Source organism: Strix uralensis, chromosome 4 (genome assembly GCF_047716275.1).
Source record: "Strix uralensis isolate ZFMK-TIS-50842 chromosome 4, bStrUra1, whole genome shotgun sequence".
In the NCBI taxonomy this organism is placed as follows: Eukaryota; Metazoa; Chordata; class Aves; order Strigiformes; family Strigidae; genus Strix; species Strix uralensis.
In genome coordinates, this window is record NC_133975.1 from 16,916,374 (window position 1) to 16,940,980 (window position 24,607).

General features: G+C 35.8%; 1 protein-coding gene across 2 annotated transcripts in view; it reads left to right on the plus strand.

The window, feature by feature from the left end:
• Window positions 1-24,607, plus strand: part of CPEB2 (cytoplasmic polyadenylation element binding protein 2) — a 55,844-nt gene that overhangs the window by 24,295 nt on the left and 6,942 nt on the right. The window contains exons 4-10 of one of the 2 annotated variants that reach the window (XM_074865792.1): window positions 592-642; window positions 7,555-7,578; window positions 11,325-11,495; window positions 13,104-13,193; window positions 20,435-20,553; window positions 20,849-20,963; window positions 22,770-22,951. In XM_074865792.1, coding sequence (XP_074721893.1) covers window positions 592-642; window positions 7,555-7,578; window positions 11,325-11,495; window positions 13,104-13,193; window positions 20,435-20,553; window positions 20,849-20,963; window positions 22,770-22,951 — 752 coding nt within the window. The remainder of the gene's footprint in view (window positions 1-591; window positions 643-7,554; window positions 7,579-11,324; window positions 11,496-13,103; window positions 13,194-20,434; window positions 20,554-20,848; window positions 20,964-22,769; window positions 22,952-24,607) is intronic. The other variant, XM_074865791.1, reaches the window with a different exon arrangement.

Here is a 24,607-nt window from a genome sequence, read left to right on the forward strand (position 1 = left end):
ATCTATCATATTCTTTAATTTTGTTAACTCTGTAGATAAACCAGTACTCTAGTTTTGCCAGACTTACTGAAAAGTATTGCATGCAATGGTTATATGTAATACACCAAGATACAGTCATAAATTGGTTAATAAAATTTTAATGCCTTAATTCCTATTGACGTGATTTTTCTTAAATTGATTTAGTAGAGAAGCACTAAACTGTAGAAATGCCACTCTGTTAAGCAGTGTGCATAGTACAGTTATTCACAGCCACTGTGAAAGAGAAGACTAAAGCAGTCAGCACTATTTCTGGGTGTCATGAAACAAAAAGTGGCTTTATCCTATTGGAGCTGATCCCAAAGCACATTGCAGATCTTATGACCAGAGAATTAAGGTTAAGAAGTCTGTTCTTGTCAGCTTTAACTTGGGTCAAGGGTATTGTTGGTTAATGTGCTTGGAGTTAAATATTAGCTCTTTATTTCCCTTAGGCAAACTGGAAATATAGTTTATATTTAAATTCTAAGCAGTGATTTTTTTCATTATTTTTTGTAGCATAATAGCTAAAACCTCTTCTGCATTTGTTTTGTTCTTTGGTTTTTGTTTTCTGTTAAGGTCGCTTGAGTTATCCACATCCAGGGACTGACAATCTTCTGATGTTAAATGGTAAGTGCTAATCTTGTAACAGTTTCTAATTATCTCTAGCTTAGCTTAAATCTGACATGTTGGTATAAAATTATACTATTATATTCTGTTATTGAATTACTTGCCTCTAGTCTTCAACACTGATGGGACTGTTGCCATTTTTCAGAGTTGAATGGCAGGAGCTAATCTTACAACAGCCTTTCATTATATCTAGCTTATTTGAAATCTGAAATGCTCGTAACGATGCACTGTTCTTTTTGTTCTCAAGCAAACCAGTGTTATGTTCTTCAAAGATCTGCTAGAAATCTATTGTACAGAAACAGGAATTAGAAAAATAAGGTGGCCAGAAAGGCATGTTTTTCTGTCTTGTGTAAGTAAAGGGTGAACTAGATACTTTCTATTACACTTACGTGAAAAAACATTTTACTTTTGTTGGGTTTTTTGGAACTGGCTTTGTCAAATATGTTTCTAACTGCGAAATATGCTGAAGTTAGAGTTCACATTCACGTTCCTCTCCCAGTAGGTCAAACTTCATGAACATCTGCTACTTAGTGAAGGCATGAACTTTAGCCTTTGTTCAAGGCTAAAGAAGGAAGCAGAGCTTGGTAATCCATCTAAGTCAATAATAAATCAGAGGTTTTGCACACAAATGTTTTCTACATTGGGAAAAATTAGAGCTATAATGCCACAGGTTCTCTAGATTAGAAAATGTGGAGGCTGTTGTACACGAAGCAAGTACACTTCTGTCATTGACTTGATGGGTCTAAATGTTACCAGTAAAGACCTAATTATTAAAAAATACATTCAGAATAGTTATTTCAGATTTGTGGTTCTGTGGAGCTCTTTTATTTTTTAATTGCCTTACCCTTCTGCACGGTGATTAACACTGGTGCAAATGGATCTAAAATGTAAAAAATACCTAATTTCCCTTGTGTAACACTGAGTAAAAGTTTAAAATCTTAAGAATTCTTAATTCTGGTTTCGTTTTATACCCAGTAAAAGAAGATACTTCACAACAGACACTTGAAGAATTGGGTTCTTTGGTGTTGAATAGTTCTTTAAGATAATGGGGTGTCTTGAAAAGTGAAAATAGCTACTTAACTATTGAAATAGAATTAGTATTTAGCCCACACAGGTCATAATCCTGATTCCTGTACATTGAGTATCAATATGCTTGATGTTACAACATTTACAACAGTTAACTCTACATTTCACTGCAACTGTGAGATCTATTCTTCAAGCTGGTTTGTTCAGGTCGTATATGTGCAATTGTCATTATCTGCTGATTTACAATGAAGTTTTAGATGGGAAGGTATTAAAAACCAATCTTAGGAGCAACTGTCAAATATTTCAATGCAATCAGTGTAAGAAATCCATATAATTTTAATTAGTTTGTTTCAATAATTGGAGTGGTGAGTTTCTCTATAGTTTTGCATGCTGAAAGAGCATGTGGGAAGCATTGTTACTCTATGGAATATCTAGGAAAAAGGGGTTTTGCTATTATCACAGACATTGGAAAATGCATCTCAGTGGTACCAGTCTGTCCTGAAAAACCTTACCAAAGAGCTACAATATGCACTGAAGAGTGTCTTGGTTGTTATTAATGCTGGTGGGATTTCTGCTGTAGTTTGGAAGTTAGCGCTTAATGTGACTGCTGTCCTCTTTAAAAGCTGCAATATTATTTCCAACCTACAATAGGTAAGATAAAAATAACAGCTTGAGTATTGAAAGGACATGTGCTGCAACACCTAATTTTTAGGTGTGCCCTTTAGAATTTAATTCAGAGCCTTGGTTTAGACACTTAAGCTCTCTGCCATGTACCTGGAGAGTCTGATGTACATGTCAGTGTGGTCTACTGCAATCGCTTATACCGTTCAGAGCCCCCTCAGATCAGGAGTGTCCGAACCACAGCTCCTTACAACTCGAGAACAGAAGCACTGGGAACAGTTTATGGGAAGCTCCAACTCCTCAGACCCTGCACAACCTTTCTTTCTTAGCAAAAATTGAGAAGCTTCCTCCAAATGTGAGATAATGAGAATTAGAGCTTGAACACTTGCCGATAAAGTTGTAGACCAGTTTCCTTCTCTGCTTAAGTGGATTCAAGCTAACATTTCCCTGTAATTGGTGCCTTGGAGGGAGGAGTACAGGGGAGGAGAGTTGGTAATCCACAGACTCCCATTTATCCCTTTCTTTCTCAGTAAGTGTTGTAGTCGCTATGAGGAGGAGCAGGAAAACCAGACCTTCATGAAGGAAAAGCAGCAACATTTTTAAGGATCCTGGGCCCATCTGAGTGCACTAATACTTAACGCTAGATTATGACCCTCACTGGATTTTAGTTGACAATTTTAGTGGACTGATATCTCTGGATCCCAGTAAGGTTCTGACATGAGCCATGCTAGAATTCCTCAATGCTTTTAAGACTCAGCACTTCTAGATAAAACTTACTTTTAGCTAGTTTTTCCTCTTCTTAAGTGATAGATCTTTTCCAGCTCATTTAAAGTGTACTTACTGAACTGTACCTAATATTAATATCTACAGTTTTCATTATTTAAATTAATGAAATGAACCAAAGGAAAGCTGATTTATGTGTTTTAATAAATTATATATCTAATAATTATATATCTGCTTCAGCTCAAGCTGTAAAAAAAGCAATGCATTTTTAATTACTGTTATCTCAAAAGTCAAAAAGAAAGATACTTTGGATTTACTTGAGTACGTCTTTAATTGTCGACTTAGAACCTTTCTGTAGCATGTAATAATGCAAGAGTCCAATTTGTTGGAGTGTAAGGGTGTTTTTGTTCCCCCCCTTTTCTAGTTTTAATGCATTGAATTTTTTTAGTGGGTATTGAAATTCACCATTTGATTAGTTTAGGAAGGGAGGGTTAGGCTTTCCATCTTAAAGATACTATAGCTGATTGTGCTTCTAAAAAAGGGTGTTTTACTTCAAACAGAAGTTATTAAACTTCCTATACAGGAATTGTTAAATGAGTTTCTGTAGTCTGTTAGGCATGCCAGACTTGAATGTCATAATGATCTCTTTCAATCTTAAAATCTATAAAGATGTGATTTCTAAAGAAATCTTAATAGAATTTAGGCACCCAAATCAAATAGAATAAAATGGGAGTTAGGCAGCTATCTCCTTTAATCTAGATTCTTGGGAAATTTTTGCCATAATTGTTTATGGATTTCTTCAAATGACAAATTAATGAAAAGATTACTTCACTGTCACCATTTGATCATTAAATCAGGAAAGTTAGTGACAAATAGTATTTTATCTTACTTTCTATCATAAATGTCGTAGTTACCTTTAAATATAGGAAGCTTGCCTAGTAGTTCTTCCTGTTATACAACACAGTATTATGAATTCAGCTTAGTCGTTCAGTTGAGTTATTTAAATAGGTACATATTTGATCGCTGGTATATATTTGAAATACGTGTCTGAATAAAATAGAAATTATGCATTTACTATCTGTGTGATAACATTGCTCACATAATGTACAAAGTTATATTGTCTTGATGTTAGATAAACACGCACAAGAAGTGTTTTTACTTCTGTCTCATTTCTATCTCTGAGATTATTTAAGTTGCAGAAGGGACAGGTATTAATTTTTTGACAGGTTTAAGCCTTATTAGTATGAAATTTCAGGGATATAGAAACAGAAGGGTTTTAACTGTAAGGGAATGTCTTTGTTGTACATTACAGCACTCTTAATTGTTGGAAGGTTCCAGTGTTGTTGGACTCCATTTTTATTGGGCATCATACTTCTTGCACGTGTTGCCCAATTTATATTTTCTAGCATAAAAGGTATCTCTTGTCCTTTCTCACTCATTTGAAATCTTTTAGAGTTTTTGGCTAATTAAGATATTCAGCTTTAAAAGGTACAAAAAATAATTCTGTATGACTTATTCTTTGAACAAGTTCAAGAATTAAGGAAGAAGTTTAATGTCTCTTTTTTTTGGTTGTTCTAAATCAATTATTTGCCTACAGTGTCTTCTGGCCTTTCCCAAAGGGTTGTCTCCCCTTATTACTTATCTAAATTATTTATGTAAACATACATACTAATTATTTAGATGTATGTATTAAATATATATATAAAATATAGCTAAATTATAATTAAATATCTATGTGTATATTTATACAGACCACATGCTCTGTAAGCATATGTGCTCTGAAAGGTATAAAACATGATGTGCATGATATTTCTGATTGAATCTAATATCTTCAGAAAGAATAATCTCATTGCTTACAATGTACTAAAAGTGACTCAGTGGAACTTTTCACAAGTAGTGTCTGGCCTTTGAAAGAAAGTTTATATATATATATATGTAATGTGGAGAGATTAAAATATTGAAGTTTCATGAAGATACGATATGTTTGCTTTAACATCATATTTTTAGTAACAGTAAGACACTGTACTTACTGTTATTAAAACAACTTACCTATAATGTAACCACTGTGGTCTTAAAGTCTGGACAAAAATACTAAAAAATTAGTATTGCAAAACCATACATTTTGATGTTAATGATCACATTTATTGCATCAGTGCCTACAGATTGTCTAAGAGTGGGACTGCATTTGTCTGGATGCAAAGTGGCAGAAAATCCCTGCACAAACCAGTTTTCAATCTAAATGGACAAGACAGATAAAGATCAGGGAAGGGGGGGTTGCCATACAAGTGAAGTAAATAATGTGACAATATCAAGTACAGTTATTTTCCCATTTTCTCTGATTTCATTGTTTTACTGAAGAAGAGAATACACACGTAACTTTGGTACATCATTGTAATTTCCATATATATAAAATACTGCAGCAGCTCCCCTTTTAAGTTGAATTGCATTGGGGGTTTTATAGCATTTTAATAACACTTTTGTGTTCCTCCTTTAAATTATTGTTTATTTTTAAATGCACAGAGAAAAACAGTTCAGGTGTTCTATTACAAAATATTTTTATGCATATCAGCTTGTCTTAACTATGAAAATATAAGAAAATAGCAGAGATGTTTTGGTGGGCAGAAAGCAGCAGAAGTGGCAGAAGAGAAATTACTAAGGGTTGTACCAAAAGATGCTTATTAATATTCATTTGTATATTATTCTTTGACAGAGAACATGGCACTGCAGTCATTGCTATTGCTATTACTCTAGTTTTGTTTGTGTAAGAAAAATGAAAAGGACATACAGGGAGATAGAGGAGGGCTTAGTGACGCTAGTGCTAATGCTACGTGGGAGTCACTTTGGCCAAGAGTCAGAAAAGATTCGTACATGCTGCTGCACTGACATACAACTGTGTCTTGTAAGTGCCTGACTTCAGGGGAAAACAAGTCTGAATTTCAGCATCAGTCTCCCCGTGCAGCAGCAGCTAATGAGAGAACTAATCACATAGAAGAATACATTATGTTTTGTGGATTCTATTTTGATGTGGGAAATCTGGATTTAGGTGTTTCCACTTCCTTAGACACTCAGGTCTCATTCAGAAAGTGGGCTTTTCTGTTTTGGCTTACTAGTAGAAAGTTGGAGGATCTGAAAAACTTTAAGCAAAAGACTTCTCATCAATAGTAATTCTTTCAGAGGAGAGAAAATAAATTTGCAAGTGAGTTCAATGCAAGTTGGATGGGAATATGACGACTGTTGTTTAAAAAAATTAACAGTTTTAAGGGAGAAAAAGCAAGGAGAGAGATTTTCAGAATTCCATAAGCAATCCACTGCATTCCTGGTAGGAAGGGATCAGGATAACAAAGAAAAAAAATATTATGCTTACTAAAAATTTTGAAAAACCCTGTGCAAATGGGAGGTACCATAATATAGGTATTTCATAATATGAGAACAGAGCAGGGAGTGATGTTTACAAATCACTGAGTTTATGAGACTGCGTATGTTTCAATGTCCCAGAACCGCAGTTGCTTTTTAGGAGAGATGTATGTATGGAGTCCTAGTAAAATCAAAATGATAATGCCAAGACACAGCAGTCTTTGTTCATAAATGATGCCATAACATTATGGTTTATAGTAACATTTTCCATTTGGATATTTAACTACAATGCTGTAATGATTAAAGTAATCTTTCTCAGATACAGAGTCTGTGAAACAGGAATAGAAAATACTTTGTGGAAACGTAACTAAGAAATTACACACAGCTTAATAGTTTTTGTATTAGTAATCTGTCTATTTTTGGTTTCCTAGCTTTCAGACAGAGAAGCAATCAGTATGTTGTTCTGAACTAGCTATAAGCATGATCTCTTTAAGAATCTTGTGAAACTCAAAAGTTAGGAAAATCTTGGGTTTGCTTGTAGTCTGTCAGAAATTGTTGCTTTGCCTTTGTGCAGTGTTTTTGATACAATGCTATTTCTTGTGACTTGTGCCCTGATTTTGTTTGCTACCACAAGGAGTCTTTTGTTTCAAACAAAACCTTGCGGTTAATTTTCTGCTAGGTCTTTTCATGAAAAAGGAAGGTCACGGCTTATAGCATTTGTATTGTCACTGCAAAGGACTGTACAAACTGTTCCATGGACCAGGATGTTTCTGTGATTAATTTAATGCTTTCTATATGCTTTTTAAAGTAATATTTTCCTTTTTATAATTTCAGTACCCTGTTTAGCAACTTATATAAGATACAAATCACATTTATGAGGATGAATTACAAAGTTACCATAATTTATGCATCCATAATTAACATGAAGATCAAGTATAAAGACAATTTGAAATATTTTAAAGTATGTTCTTTACAGCTGGTGCTAACATCAATTTAGTAGTAAAATAGTATAGTATTTAAGTGAGACTTTTGTTTAATGCATTCTCATCTACAATTATCAGTAGCAAGTACCAATGTAGATTTTTACTTATTGCTTACCCACATAGTTCTTTGTATCTTAAATATTTTCATATGTGGGCATGATACAGTTATTTGACATTTTACAATTTGTCCTTTGTTTGCATGCAGCGAGGAGTTATGGGCGAAGACGAGGTAATTCACTTCTGTTTGTTACAGTACAATTAATTCTGATTGAGCTGTTACTGATCATTACAATTAATCCAGATCATTGATTATAAACGCTTATCTGCATGTTGTCTTAGTTTGGGGAAGATGGAGGGTGTGCGGGAAGGAGAGGTACAGTCTGGATTGTTACGATCATTGGTCTCTTTTTAGAGTTTGAATTACAAATCCTTTAATCAGTTAAAACACTAGTTCTAATCATAATTTAGTTTGTGCTAATGACTACTGCTTGCAGTCATTGCCCCCTTCAAAAGTATGCAGTTTGCTAATTGTTCTTCCTTTTCTTCTGTAGAAGTGATAGTGTACAGAGTGAAAACTAAAAGCCTTTCATAGACTTAGCAAGAAATCTAGTAGACAACTCTTAGAAATAGTAAACAGATTTTCGTAATATAAGCCAATATATGCTCACTGACCTTGGAAAATCTATACTGATTTAACTATATGATGATTTGACCTGTGGTTGTTATAAAGGCCATGTAAAGTGTGCAACAAAACCATCAAGATCTTTGATAGCTTCAGTATTCACAACATACACATAAGTTCATTTGTCTCTCTCCTGATCTCTGCATTGGTTCATAACAGTTTGGTAGCCCTAATGTAGAGAGGAATGATGATCTAGATCATGGTCAGTGTATTTAACAGTGCAATCATGTTTTGATGATTCTTAGCAGATTGTGCTTAATGCTTTTCACTGTCATAAAACAAACAAGTGTTTAAAAGGGCTTATCCTTTTAATTCAGTCATCAGGAGAAATGTGAAAGCCTAGCAAATTAACTTCTGCTCCCTTCATCTGAGAGACATTTAAAAGGGAAGAGGAGGGAAAATAAAGTATTAGGAGTCATATAATGCATGTTACTCTTAAATGTGTGAATCCATTGTCCTCTATGTCATCTTAGCTGAGGAACTACAGTGCTTTTGTCAAAGCTTTACCCAGATTAAAGTAAACCTGATCTCTCTGGTATCACTTCAGAACATGTTCTGATGGTTTAATTTGTACTGGGAAGAGAGACTTAGATTCTCATTGTTCTTAGATTTTAATACTGGTCTGTGGGTAAAAAATAAATTATTCTGAGCATTATTCTTTGATTATTTTTTCCCCTGTATACTTCTGTATATTGTAAGTTGGAATTGTCTGAGAAGTACTTTTAGAGAAACACAAACCCATAATTTTCACAGTCTGAAGAGAGACCTTCCTTAAGTCTAAACTGTGTGTCATTTTTTAAAAAAAAACAGAACAAAAACTGACACACACACACCCCCCACACACACACTTAAATGCTTCTGTGGCAATTTTCTAATGCCAATAAGTTTATTAAAATTGGCATGTTTTTAAATCACTTTTTTCCTGTGGTATAGAGACTTGCAGAGGTAAAGAGCAAAACTATGTGTTTTTTATAAAGATAACCCAGCTAATTACAGTCACTTTAGATTTCAGATGTTAAGAATAACTTTCATGTATTAGTGAAAATTCTTAAAATTTCCACTTTGGCAGTTTCCCGTGAGTTCCTCCAATTTGAGTCTTGTTTCTTCATTTAGCCACTTTTTCCTTTCGTTGTTGCTGTAACAGCTCCATCTTCTCCATCATTCACACCAGTAATTCAGAAATCCGTTGTTATATCCCCTTTTCTTAATTGTGTAATCAAATCTTACCACTTCTTTGTATACATCTTTAAGATCTGATCACTTTTATTCATCTCATATCCACATTAATCAGCCGCTGCAGTCTTCGTAGCATGATTTTGCTCTTCTTATGTCTAAACAGATGATTTACAAGAAGAATCTGCCTGTCTGCTTCTTCCAACTGTGTTAACTTTCTGTTTCTCCCTTGCTTCCTCACTTTTCTGCCCCATTGAGCACCAGCTACATGCTTCCACTTTTAAAGGCACTCTACTGATCTGTTGAATGCATCCTTGTGTTAGCAAGCAAGGATGCCATCACTTGCTCCCCACTAGTCATGTCCTCAGACACACACATACCAAGGAGCTTGCTACAGCTTTCTGCATTTGCTGTACTCCTCTCCATCGGATGCCTACTTAAGACATAAATGTGAAATGCCACCATAAAGATGTTGTAGTTAGAGTCTTTGCTACTTAGTACAGTCCTGTGGTCCTGCTTTTATTTTGTAATCCTCATGACATTTTATTACGCTTGGTTGTTTTCTGTCATCTTGTGTCTTCATTCGCTATTTTTGATCTACTATATTTTTATTAAGGATTTAAATACCAAATCAGGGTCATTAGGCATTACCACAACATAGGTCATGATGTTTGCTGTCCTCCAGCATTCTCTTTAAGCACTTGATTCTTGGGTGGTCTTCTGGAAGTGAATGGCTTTCATACTGCTCTCACCACTAGCTGATCAGCACAATGTCTGCAGGTGTCCTACAGGGCTTTCCTGGTAGTATTCCCCTGAGAGGAGATAAAAGTTACAGACTGCCGTATGGCTCACAGTTAAAGTACTGCAGACTCAGCTGCCGGCGACTTACTACTCCTGGGTATGAAGTTGCAGTGGGTGAATCTGAAAGAAGTTGGCTATTTGAGATGGAAAATTAACTTGCTTCCCAAAATCGTGCTAGGTTGTTTTTTGGTTTTGTTTGCTTGGTTGTTTTTGAAAGCAGTTGAATTAATGAATAATTATTTTAAAAATATGTGAGAGGGAAACAGGAAAAATTGCACTTCAGAAGAAATGGTGATGTGGGGTATTTATTTTGCCTCACAAAAGTGTTTCTTTTGGGGCTTTTTGCAGTTTAAAAACTGACTTCTGAATTTGAAATTGTCATTAATCTTTATGTTGCTAATCTAAAGCAGTGAAAGTTTGAACATGCTAAAATGCATATCCTGGCCTTCCGAGTCTTTTCATTGTGGAGTTCTCTAAAATTTGTAAATATGAAATAGGGGGGAAATAAATGGGACAATTACCATGTTTTCACTCCCCCCTGCCATCTATACATCTGTTTTGATCAGTTTGCATATGCAAAGCCATCCTGTGAACTTCTCAGATTCTACAGTTGCTTTTCAGGGTAACTGTAATCTTACTGCAGATTGCTACATGTTAGGAACCACCACAAGGCTTCCCTCCAAAACTGTGGAAGATTTGAGAGTGAGAAGAATAAATCAGCACTGTGACTCATTTTTCAAGTGTTACATTTTGTACATTTATTAAAATTCTCTTTTGCTTTCTTAGAAATTAAATCTGGTCTTGCATTATGAGCATCAGATACCTTTAAAACAGAAGAGAAGACATACCTGTTTGAAACTTCTTACCGTGTATTTTTCTGTTTCCCTCTGTTCAATTAAAGATTTTTAGACATGCAGTACTCATTCAGGTGATAGAAGTTACCAATTTAACTTGAAGCTAAACCAAAGGCAGATTAATGAAACTCGCTTAAGCAGCCCTTAATATGATCTCTTCATAAATAAGACCCTTTATTTAAAAACAAATCACTACTTTCCTAGTGGATGCCACAGAGTAATTACAATATAACATGGTATGTAGTATTGTGCTTACAGTGTTGTCAGCTTGCAATCTTGAATTTCCTTTTTGAAGTTTAATATATTTTTCATTTTCTTGATTTTTCTTTAAACTAATGTGTACTTTTCTAATATCTTGGTATTTTCATTTTTACTTTCCAGACTGCTATTCCCCCATTCCCTAAAATTACATAGCCAGGTACCGCCACAAAATTATTTTAATGTATATTATCTTTTCTTTTTAAGGTCGTTCTTCCCTCTTCCCAATAGATGATGGTTTGCTGGACGATGGTCATAGTGATCAAGTTGGAGTCTTGAATTCACCTACCTGCTATTCAGCTCATCAGAATGGAGAACGAATTGAGCGTTTTTCTCGGAAAGTGTTTGTTGGAGGTCTTCCACCAGATATTGATGAAGGTGAGCTGCCTGAAAACTAAGCTAAGTTTGGAGAGAGAGAGAAAAAGAGATTTTGAAAGACGTAAATGAAGTAGTAGAAATAGTCCACCCAGCAAAATAATGTTGTGGTGTAAAAGGCTACAACTATATATTTTTTTAATGAGAATTAATGGATATGTTGAGCTTAGTATCATTTGATGTCATCCATCTCTTTTGGTTTTGAGATGGTTGTCTCTGATTCTGCACTTGCAGATTGTAGAATTGCATGTGATGCCTGGAATTTGTGCTCCTGCTTACCTTGCATATTCTTTTCAAATACGTCTTAGCCCTTCATAGTGTCCTCTGTGCCTGCTTTACTCTCTATTCATAGAAAACTTCTATTAGTAATTGAATTTCAAATTCTATTTTACCATTGCCTGAAGATTGTAGAAGTGGTGTATAAAGGTTAATATTATTCCTGTTCATAAATAGAGAAACTAAGCAGAGGAAGGTCAAGTGGCAGAGCACTCTGTGATGCACTGAGCATAGAATGTACCACAGAAGCTCGGATTGTTATGTCATGCAGTTGGAATTGCTTTGTACAATAGTGCTGATTTGAAGTAATCGTGCTGTTTAATATTAGGTTTCTCCTGTGCAAATAAATGTAAATTGCATGCTAGCTTTGTAATGTAAACAGAAGTCCCTTTACAAGGTACATTGTAATCCTAGAGTAACTTGCAAACTAACAAAGCTGACTGTGGTTAATTAACTTTCAGATATGGAAAGACCATATTTTGGTTTCATCTTCATTGTGATGCTCTCCTGCGATGTACTAAGGGAATAATTGTAATATACTTCAGCTTTTTTTGATGCACTTTAGCTTCTAACGCAAATGTGCACTCTTGCCTTTAAACAAAGACGCATGGAAATACACTTACTTTCTTTCCTGCCTGTTTATATGCTGACAGCAGGATGCGAGTGAAAGAAATGGAGCATACTTCTGTATGATGAGCTATTGCTCTTGTAGAGGTTAGGGTGCTTTAATTTTTTCTTCATGGCCAAGGTTCTTACAGACAATGACAGGAAGGAGTGGCTGGAATAGAAAGACATCACAAAGTTGTGCAGGGGACGTAGTACATCTTGCAACAGGACTATTCATGGTTATGTTAGAAGCACCTCTAAATAGGCAATTTTAAGTTTCTGTGCCTGATTTGTGCATGGTATCTGCTGGAAACTGCTAGCATGCTAATTGTGATGGTACTTAATATATGAGTATCTACCTACAAAGCTCTGAACTGTACATCACTAAACAGTAAGTTGTTTTGATTGCATTCAAACCAGATTCTGAATTTGAAGAAGTACCACACCAGTTTTCACCACTGCCTTGGGTTGTTCATATGCTTCTGAAATGTTTCTGTTATTAAGCAATAAAAAACAAATGTAAGCTTAAAATCACCAGAAATATATTGTGTCAATATTAGCTCTTTGGAAGATGTGTCTGTTTAGTTCTCTGTTCATGAAAGTTGGAAATTTTGGTCCTTTTTTCCATGAAAGGTCAACCTTTGCTAGAAACATAGATCTTTGCTTGATAGTACTTTTTCATTGAGTTATGTCATCTATTTTAATTACAACTATTATACCTGTTTTTAGATGAAATTACTGCTAGCTTCAGACGATTTGGGCCTTTGGTAGTAGACTGGCCTCACAAAGCAGAAAGCAAGTCCTATTTTCCACCAAAAGGTAAGAGACTTGGAAGGTTTTGGCTTGTCAGTGAGTGCAAATCTTACTCTGGGAAACAGTCTCATCTTTTTCCAAAGGGTATTATTTACAAGCCTTGTGAACAGTTAATTCTGTAGTTTCAGTGCAGGTTCAAACATGGTTCCTTTACATACCAAGTCTAAAACCTGAGAGTGTTGTTTTAGTGTTGTGCCTGGTTCAGTGCTGGACTCCTGAAGGATCTTCCATATTCTCATTTCCCATATATCACGTCAGCATTATATAGTTGTATGTGTCATTAATCCTAAATTCTGTATTTGCATTTCTATCCAGTTTCCAAAACTGAAATTTGGTCAAATTTTTAACACTAAATCTTAGATAAAAATTTTCATAGGAAGTTACAGGCAGGATTCAGAAGGATGCATTTGGGTACCTGATCAAGATAATCAAAGATACATTTATTTCAGTTTTAGGATGTGAACTTCTTATTGAAGCACTAGGAATTTCCTATTTTGATAAATTATTAAATATTGATTTTTAACTACTTCTAGTGTTGCTGTTAGACAAAGTGTTGGAAAAAACATTCTGTACGTTAGCTAAATTATGTAGCATATCTCTGTACACGTACAATCACATATTGGTACTTATAAAATAAACGTAAAAATTTGATCCAGGTATGAAAGCAATGCAAAGATATTCATTTTGTAGAGAATGCAGCAATTCATTCCTTCCCTGGAAGTGACAAAAGTAGGTATAGTGCCCTTATAAACCGATTCTTCATTTATTTATCTGACCATCTATGCTGGGGAAAAGACAGGATTATTATCCCAGATGGGTCCTCTAAAGAGTGGGAAATGGAATTGGAAGTATTTGAATAGTATTTATGAACACTACATGGAAATTCTAAGACAAACAAAGAGACTTCAGCTTTTTTGATTGTCAGCCCAATACACAAAGCTACTGTTAAGTTAAATTTATTATCCTAAGGAGTGCACCTTTCTTCATAAATTACCAAGAGAAATTCTTGAGGAACTCTTTGAGGAACATGCATCTCACAGAGTCCACAGTGAATATATAGAAGAGTGAAGATGTAATATATTCTTACCTGAAAGGAATGGATTCTAGCATTCATTTCCAAGACAATAGTCTTGTCTCAGCATCTAAACATCTTAATCACGTAATAAAGCTTTTTGATATAGTTGGAATGTTTATAATTACCACAGTAAAAAAAAAATAAATTAAAAATCTGTATTGTAAGCAGAGCTTCTTAAAAGCAGAGGGTACAAATAGAACTTCATTCTGTTGAACTAATTAATTCAGGAAACACTTGTGAACCAAGTGTTAGGTAGATTTCCCATGATTAACTGATCCTTATTTGAAATTTAATAGCACTTACTGTTCTTCAGTTTTAAAACTTTATTCTAGTTTTCATTTTACTACATTAGTCAATGTTGTTTTGTAATGTAACCTGACACATTTAAAACACAGTATAGGTTTCTCTTTGTAGATGCTCTGGAAATATAGCTTGCTGTTAACTGCTGAATATCACTGTGTTTATATCTGGTTTTTAAAGTGCAATAGATATGGCCCATGATTATTTTGTACAAGAATTTCTTAAAAATTTGTCTGTCTTAAGTATTACGTGTGCAGGCAAGAACCCTGTGTATGTATATTTAATAAGATACCTGAAAATGCAAAAGATAGGCTAAATACTAAGAAAGCGTTGAGATTGATCAGTAATTAGCAATTTAGAAATATATACTATATTAGCCCAAGGAGTTCTTTTTTTTTCTTAATCTCCAATTTCTAATTTGTTACTCTACATTGAGTCAATTCAGTGTATATATTTTTGTTTGTTCAGTCTCATTAGAGATTTGACACAGTATTACTTTCCAAAGACATTCAGAATTACTCAGTTCTGGACTGATTTATGAAATAGTCTTCTCCATGGTGAAGAGATCCAGCCTGCTTTTTTTTTTTTTTCTTGTTCAGTTTTCCAGGCTGTGGTTCCTTCCAGGCTCTCTGCTTACAGAAAGTCCTAAGGGAAGGCCAAGTTCATAATAAGTATTTCCTTGCTTGAAGAAATGCAAAAAGTGTCCTAGTCCATCAAGGCTAGCTGCCTCCTGAGAAACACCAACTGCTTCTTTTTGACTAATTATGTTTTGTATTGTTCACCACAAAATTAGGCCCAAAGAAAACAGGACTTTTTAAAACTTCACACTAATCTTACAAGGAAACTCTGTTCTGAAGCAGAAAAAAATTACTCTGTTGAGATCAAAGTACGAAGTCTGTAAGTGATCTGCTAACTGTAATGCAGATTTCCTTCCTTTCTGAATTGCCAGTTTATCATAACTCCCGTTATTACATAGTTGGCAAATAGACTTATTTATGAAACAATACACGTGTCTAAAGCAACTTGTTGAGGTGAGGACTCCTTCCTATGATAATGAAGCTCTCAAAGAAATGGTGCCGGGAGGATATGCAAATCCAAAGAAGGCCTTTCAAAATATGCCCTGTAGTTCGTGTGCTCTGTACTATTTATAGTCCGTATCAAACAGAGGATAATCTGATTTAAACAGGACAATATCCCCAGCCTTTTCTAATTGTCTGGGTTTTTCTATCACCTTCTATCATAGCAGTTGTGCAGTAGCTTCATTTATTCGAGGTTCTTAACTGCTAGCTTAGAACTAACTGAAAAATTAGGTTGAAAATGTTCTGTTTCTAGTTTAAGAAGCAAAACCCCAAGTTCATCCAAGTTCTGTTTAACTTGTTACCAGCTTATTTGATCACAGTGGGTAGGATTGAACTCTACATTCAGGCAAGTAACTGTAGGTGTCTTCATATGTGATTAGTGTCTAAGCTTCCTTTAATCAATGGGGATCTGGCCAATACAGTCAGTGGAGTATAGAGGGCTATTCAGGTCACTGTAACATAAGCACATTAAGCTTGAATCATTTACCCAAACAGAGGATACCTAAAAGATTTACACAGGCCTTGCAAATATGGCATGGCACCTATTGAAGCCCCACACCACCGTTCTGGAGCACCAGCTGAAAGTTAGGCAAAGTCCTGTAGAGGATAAATGGTGCTAGACACATCCGTGTCCCACTTGGTCAGCTGAGTAACCGTCCAGTCACCACTGACTACATTAACTGGATGTCTCTACTACAGTAGGAGCTTAATCACTGCAGAAATATGAAAGTAGATGTTTGGATCTTGAAGTAAATCCTGCTACCCCCTACTCAAAAGTGCCTCAGCTAATAGCTACATTATAGTTGTTTCAGCTGTAATTTTTTCACTTCAAGTGTATTTTGGAGTTAATTCTCCATCAAAGATGACTAAACTGAACAAGTGAAAGATCTATGTTTTAAAGATTAATTATATGGTGATGAGATCTCTTTAAAGGGAAACAGATTAAATGTTGAGTGTCCTTCCTAAATGTGAATTATTCCCATCATCAAATATAGATACATTGTCTGTATTAACCTGCAGATTACACTGATTCTTTCTGATTTAAGATAAGGCACAGCATTCTGTGGGCAAGAATTGCACTGCACTGAGGCCATTTAGTCTCCACTGGAGAGAATCTGTCAGGGCAGTAGAGGAACCAACTGCAAAGCAAAATACAGCTGCACTGACTGGCATGGACAGTGCCATGCTGGCTTGCACTAATTTTCTCGACTCCTTCTCTAAGCCACTAGCAGTAGGAGTTAACTGGAGTTTGATAGAACTTAAAGCTGCTCTCTGATTTCTACATAGAGTATGCATAGCAGAAGCAGCATCCTTTCTCCTTCTGGTAAACATCTATACTATGAAATAAAGAAATTATACCGTGCTCATGTTAACTACCAGTGTGAATCTAGTCTACAATGCTTTGCTTTTGATTTGCTCTTTATGTAATAAATAAAAAAAAAAAAAAAATGAAAAGGTTTAATTGGGTAATATAGCCAGGACTCTTCAGGCTTATCTGATGGGCTTTCTGTTTCCAGTGCTGATGCAATACATTAAAAAGAAAAAAAATATTTAATTTCTTGGTCTTGTTTCATTAAGAGAGATGTCAGCTCAGAGTATGGATGACTATAACTTGTGCGGTATCTTTAGATATCAAGGAATGTGGTTCTAAAACCAATTACCATCTCCAGAAACATTTATTTGTTATTTGAGGTAATTTTCTGAAAAGTCACCCACACTGGTTGCCTTTGAAAACAGGAGTATTAGTAATAGTCCCAGTGTTGTGCAGAGGATTTCAGTCAACTGATGAACACTAACAGGGATTACCTAAACTTTGTCTCCCACAGGAGGCATAAATTCTGGTAGAGGAACACACGAACAAGAAATTTTTATAAGACTGTGTTTAATCTAATACCTTTCACCTTGTGAAGTATGTACAAAAAACATACAGTCTTTCTTTGTTGGCAAGTAATAGCTGATCATGATCTGCTACTGTTGGTGTACATATGACCCAAAGGTATGAAGTGGCTTCCTTCAAAGAAAACTATTAGAGTAGCTTTGCTTCTCCATCGTAAACAGACTTGCATTGCTATTGGGTGTGAAGTTGTTAAATGACTGATGTGGTACACCAAAAAAACAAGAAACTAGGGAGTTAAGCTGTTCTGTAGTACAGTAAAACACCTCCTACTCCTCACCCTACTTCCACAGCATGTTTCACTGTGACATGTACTTCCTGTTACACGTGGTAATTGTAGTTCAGTAGTACTCCAAAAAGACTAGTTAGGCACTTGATTTTTTTCATCACACTTATGTAACGTGACTTACCACCACCAGACTAGCTTTGCAGACATGAAATATCTACAATAGTTCATGAGTTACAGATGTTGAGGTGAAAAATAATCCAATAAAAGCATATCTTGAGAAAGCAGACAGGGGTAAGAATAAAGTTTGTGCCGTACAGTTGTTGGCATGTAGTAGCTGTGGTGAAAAGAGGAGCCCTAATTTATGATGTCTAAATGAAATACCTAAGATAAGAGTGTAATTTCCCTTTGCAAGCACTTTCTAGCTAATGAATATAGGCTGGTTGCCTATGTAACTGGTGTTCTTTGGAGAAGTCTGTGGCTAGTGTATGACTGATTTGCCCCTGGTCCAGGGCAAGTGATGGAGAGTGGTTTGTATACAGACTGTGCAGGTCTAGCATTCTTTGGAAGGGACTGGCTGTCTCTCTGTATGGCTATAAAATGTGGCACCTGCACAAATTATCTTCTCTAGCCAGTTTTCTTCAAGAGAACTGCTTACTTTTCTCCAGGCTAGATTGGGGAGCAAACTAAAATGCATTGTAAATCATTGAATGGCGAGAGCTCTGTGGAGCAAAACTACAGCCAGGCCAATTTGATAGTACAGACTATACCCTAACTTTCTCTGTGTCTCCAGAGGGGCAGTAGTACAGCTAAGCTCATGACAGAAGCCTGTCTGAGGTGTAAAATTAAGTGGGATGAACCCAGACATGAGCTTTGCAGATAACATTGAGAAAGCAGTATCATTGTATGGTTTTGGTATGGCTTTTCTTTTATTTCAGGTGTGGTAGGATATAGTAATCCTAATTGTTCCCTCATCAAGTTCTTGTATTTGAATTTTCTATCTTTTTACAAGCTGCCACGGTTAAGCATATTAATAGCTGCAGACATACAGGTGGTAGATGATGTGGAGAAACTGATCATCTTTATGTATCAGGAGCTATATGGCAGTACCCTTGATTTGCTTTAGGATAAGAACTGGTAGAAAATCAGCATCTGGAAAAATATTTTACTTACTTGTGGCTGTGAGTCTTATGTCTGATCCCTGAGGTGTCATGTGCATTTAGCCCTCCCTTTGATTAATCAAGTTTTTGCACTCCCATCATTCTTGCACTGAGCTCTCTATTCAAACAGGAATGTGTGTGCCTGGCTTCTCCACAACTAAGGACAGTTATACAGGTCTGGTCTCACTTACCCATGCCAGTCTGCACATGCCCTCATTCAGTGAGTGAGTTTTGAATGGGTAATATGTGGATTTTAAATTCTAAGATAAATACTGAAAGATATTCCCATTAAAACAGATTTTGAATCGAAATTACTCATTAAGCTTTGGTTAAACAGGTTGTAACTAAAATATATTGTTTCAGCAATGAAAAATGGACTTCACAAGGAAGTGCTTCAGCCCAAGCCCAAAGAGTCGCTATGGCATATTTGTTAAGAAACTAAATAAGATTTACATAAAAATACAGAATAGATAAAACCTTGTCATGTATCCTTTGTAGGTAGCTGTGATAGGACCGTGATCTGAGGGGTAAGAAATGAAGTACAAGTTATTGGAAAGACCAGTATAGGCCTTACAGCTTTTTCTTTAAATCCTACTTTTGTTCCTATATATTTAAAATCAGTCATGCATTTGTTTCTTTTAATCTTATTTTCTTCGTAACACATTGATTCTTTAATTCTCTTCAAGATGCACCCTACCATCTTTGTCACGATGACCTACACTGTTTGCAGTAAGAAATTGCCAGTGGTTGACTAGCTTCTCTCAGAAATACAGTATCATTTCCAACAGGCTTGGTAAAGCAGCCATGCTTCCTCTTGCCAGGCTCACTCTGGAGCAGCTGCTTCAGCATTTACTTTTCCAACCAAGTAATAAAACATAACTTCGAGTGAAAATTCCACACTTGGTAGTAATCTCAGAAAGAAATGTGGATCTATGGTCCTTTTAAAGTTAGTTTTAGAATACAACCCTAATTGTGCTATTGGGCACCTGTAAAGTAACAAATTTTGTATATATCATTAGACTGTAACTGTTAAAGTATTCAAACATGTGATGTTCTTTGCTTGTCTGTTTGTTTTTACTGTAGCATTAAACAAGCATTTTAATTCCTATTTTTGTAGCATTTGGGAGGTTTGCTGGGTCACTTATATAACAAAATACTTTGATCTAATCTCTAGAATAGAGATTAGTCCTTTGTGCCAAGTCGGATTTTCATTGTATAATGTCCGTTGCTGCCAATGAATTACACTCAGCCTAGACTTCCAGTACATGATAGAACAGACATGTTTGCTTTTATTGGGTTATTAGTCTCTTTTGACAATTATTTTAAGCATAGAAATTCTGTTGATCATGGCAAGGTAGTACATAGTTAAAGAAGATAACTAATAACAAAGAATTGGTTTGACTTTCTTTTACTTTTGAAGTAAGCACATTTGTATGGAAAAGTCATTGGCAAAGATGATTAAGAAAAATAAAGATAAGAGAAAAAATATCAGTTGGTTTGGCTTTTTTTCCAGGTTATGCATTCCTCCTGTTCCAAGAAGAGAGTTCTGTTCAGGCCCTGATTGATGCCTGCATTGAAGAAGATGGAAAGCTCTATCTATGTGTTTCCAGTCCTACTATCAAGGACAAGCCAGTAAGTAAACAGTAGATGGCCTGCAGGCTATAGCTGCCATCTGTCTAAAGCTACATTTGAAATTATGACGATGAAAATAATCAAAAGCAAACTACCGTTGGCAGAGCTCAACATCTGGAATAGTTGGATGACTTTAAAATTGTAGTGTTCTGAATTAATAGGATTAAAACAGAGCACCTAGGCATGCTAAGCTAATGGGGTTATGACTTTCTGACAGTTTATAGGGCTGATGAACATATATCCAGGATGTAGTGAAACTTAAACTAGCATACTATTTCCTTTCCCAATTTAATAGGTTCAGATCCGTCCCTGGAATCTAAGTGATAGTGACTTTGTGATGGATGGTTCCCAGCCACTTGATCCTCGAAAAACAATTTTTGTTGGAGGAGTCCCTAGACCATTAAGAGCTGGTGAGTATAATCTGTGGCTATTTTTAAAAGTAGGAGATTATTGGAAAGAATTTGAACCATGCATGCTTTTGTATAGTTATGTATGGATACATATAAATATATATGTATAAAAACAAAGACTGTCGTGATAGTTATAACCACACTACAATATTCATGTAGTCTTACATTTCTCTAGTAACTGTTTTCATCTGGCTTTGGCCATAAATCACTGTTCAGCGTTGAGATTTACTGGAAACTGTTACATGTCTAAAGCTGTAGAAAAAATTTTGATCGTATTAGCAAAACTGTAGTGTAAACTGTCACGAAAGAATTTGTTTTTAAAATAATGCTATGAAAACCTCTCTGCCATGTTCTGTCAGTATGTGGAGCTCTATTTGTACTTGCTTGTCATTGTGCATTAGCTACTCTTCTACTGCTATCAGGTTGCAGTTACTCTTGCTAATACGGACAAAGCAGAAACACAGGTGATGAAAGAGTACTTGAAGGAGTAGGATAGAGGAAAAAGGAAGAAATTGAGAGAGCTAGCACAGTCTGTATGGCACAACACTGTATGAGATTACAGGACTCTCTCTAGACTCTTGCCAGAGTGCATGAAGGAAAAAATAAATGTTTCTGTAGCTGTGGAATGGTTGATCTACAACCTGGACAGTCTGCTTTGTGAGATTGACTGCAGTAGCCTTTTGCAATTATTTTATGGTGGCCTTCTAGTAAGTAGGTTGAAGTGAATGTTGGAAGTAAAACATAACATACAGTGGTTCAAATCCCATTTTCTATTGGAACTCCTGGACTTCATTAGTCTATCATAGTTTGTAATTAATTTTATTCTTACAGAAACATGAGCTTTCAGATGGAAGATACAGGAGAACCAAGAAGAGATAGTGCAAATTTGGGGTATAAAGAATGTTACATTTTTCTGTCTTGGACCTGCAATGCTCAAGCTTTTCTGTTATTTTACTTTTAAGACTGTACTTTTGACTGTAGTACAAGCTCTGTAAATGAGCATAAACACAGTATGTTCCAACTGCAGATTATTTTTTCTCTAAATTCAGTCCAAATACTCCAGATTACTGGAGTCTGTGATAAATTTAATGGATGCATTCTTATGCTTAGCTTTCAAACGCCCTGTATATGTGAAAATGAAACTTTTATGTCCTTGGAAATAAGAATCATGACTCCACAAAAGCAGTAAAACTTTAGGAGACTTTTCAAACTATTGTACATCAATGACTGCTGACACCTTTATACCCTAATACAGAGGATACTAATTCTGAAAAAGATACTTTCCACCTAAATGAACTGCAAAACTGAATTCAGTATAGTGCATACACCTAGGGTAGGTGTAGGTAAGGATAATTGAGCTCTGTGTGGCTGATGAAAAGGTGCTTAACTACATCTTTAAATTCAAGTAGGACATAGAGCATTAGGACAGCCAGAGAACCTGTACCAAGGAATTTGTGACATGTGGAACTATTTTATACAGCTTAAATTCCATGCCTGCCCAAGAAGTCTTTTGCAGTAATCCCCTGAAGAAAACTGCCCTGGAATTTCAGTTCCAGGTTATCAGGGACTTCAAGGACTTACAATTCCATTGTTCCTTGGATGTATGTACCCACAGTGTGAAAGATCTGTCTGCTGAGTATTTCATAGCTTATTTAATATGTTTGTATATTTGTTGTTGTTACCATTACATCAGCTGTTGCAAAATTAATTATTAAAATTAACTTTTCTAGTATTTTTAAATACAAGCATATTATATACAGTTTGTACTGTAACACTTTAAATTAACATTATTTTGTTTCTTAATAGTGGAATTGGCTATGATCATGGACCGTCTCTATGGTGGAGTTTGTTACGCAGGAATTGATACTGACCCTGAGCTGAAATACCCAAAAGGTGCTGGACGTGTTGCTTTTTCCAATCAGCAAAGTTACATTGCTGCCATCAGTGCTCGGTTTGTTCAACTTCAGCATGGCGATATTGATAAACGAGTAAGTTATATAGAAATTAACAAAAATAGATAAATATGAGAGTGATTACCTCTAAAGGAACATCTCAGGGTGTAACATTGCATTTGATTGGCTTCCAAGTGGGCTTCTACATTTCTTTTAGTATTCCTGTAACTCCACTAGTTCCAAGAGTTAAACTGTTAATGCCCCCAGACGAACAACATGCATTCCACAGAGCAGCAGTTTGTTCCTTGGACATATGTTAAACCATATGTTCTTTCCATTCTGGAGTTCCTGGTTTTGTTGTGTATGGGCAAAGGGCTTGAAAATCTTTTTCTCTCCCTTGTTGTAATGGAACCAAATACTGTGATAATTCCTCTGTTGTTCTTAGGAAATTCAGCTCACTAGGTTTTAGATTCATTGGTTTTAGATTAGCTTTGTCATTTGCAGCTGCCCTTAATTTCAGCCATAATTGTCAGTGCTCAGCACTTCAGAAAATCAATCAAGCTCAACACCTAAAATACAAAATGTCTTATCCTTTCTGTTTGAGAGAGTCTTCGTAGTATTTACCAGTGTACATTTCTGGTTGCTACAGATGCTTATTGCTACCTAAAGCAAAACTAACTTTTATTGAGAAGACTAGTCAATATAGAAGTATAAGAGTAGCAAAGAAAGCCAGCATCTAAATTATGTCAGTTTTAAGTGTCACTGGTTTTGATGTCAAGAGCTGCAGAGGTAGTCACTGGTATTAATAGATGTTCTTTTTTAAAAAAAAAAGGTCTTAAAGGAAGACGGGTTGAGTAAGTAAAGTAGTTCAAGGTCCAGTCTCCTCTACAGATCAAAGACATGGGAAAAAGAAAGTAGTACAGTTAACAAAACTCTGCTGTAGGGAGGTAACACGTGCTTCTCTCCTTTCAAATAAGAGTAATACAGCTTTACATCTGTCTCTCAGATACCACTTGCCTAGTGAGCTGAAATCCCAAAACATGGTCCTTTCCAGAGGATGATTGGGTCTGAATGTGGGTAATGAACTAGGCTTGACATTAAGATGTGACAGCTACATTTTGCTGGTGGGATTGCTGTCCTTGTGACTTGCAGCTGACTGACTAATAGCTCTAGCTCTTGGCTAATTGTGTAACAGGAAAAACGGCCTTGACGCTGTGACTGTGAGAGGGGAAATAAAGCTATTAATCATCTTGCATTTGAGTACAAGATGGGAGTAAGGACCAGAGTCCAGAATGTGTCCTAAAGAAATGCTAAATTGGTCATTTATCTTCAGAATCAGGTACAGCTTAGTGTTTCAGGAACCATCTATAGTGCATTTGGCTGTGAAGTGACCCACTTTAAAATTAGAGGTGGACAGTTGGGTCCCATACAAACTAGTTTTCCCTCAAAAGTGGGAGACATGAACTTGAACCCTTAAACTGGGGGACACTTTTATATTGGTCTTCCTCTTCCCATGGGAGGGTCCTTTGCAGTAGAGGAGTATATGGTAGACTGGCAGTGCCATCGCATAAAAGAAAGGGAGGCATGACCCTGCCTTTGAAGGCTGCACTTCCAGGTAGGTTGGTTTATGGGTTTGGTTTTTTTTATGATAGGTCACCAGACATTTTAAGGGCTCTTTGGATGCCGAGCAGGTATCTGAAATGGCAGTGCTTGCTGTTTGCAGAGAAACGGATATAACTTGGTAATGTGTGA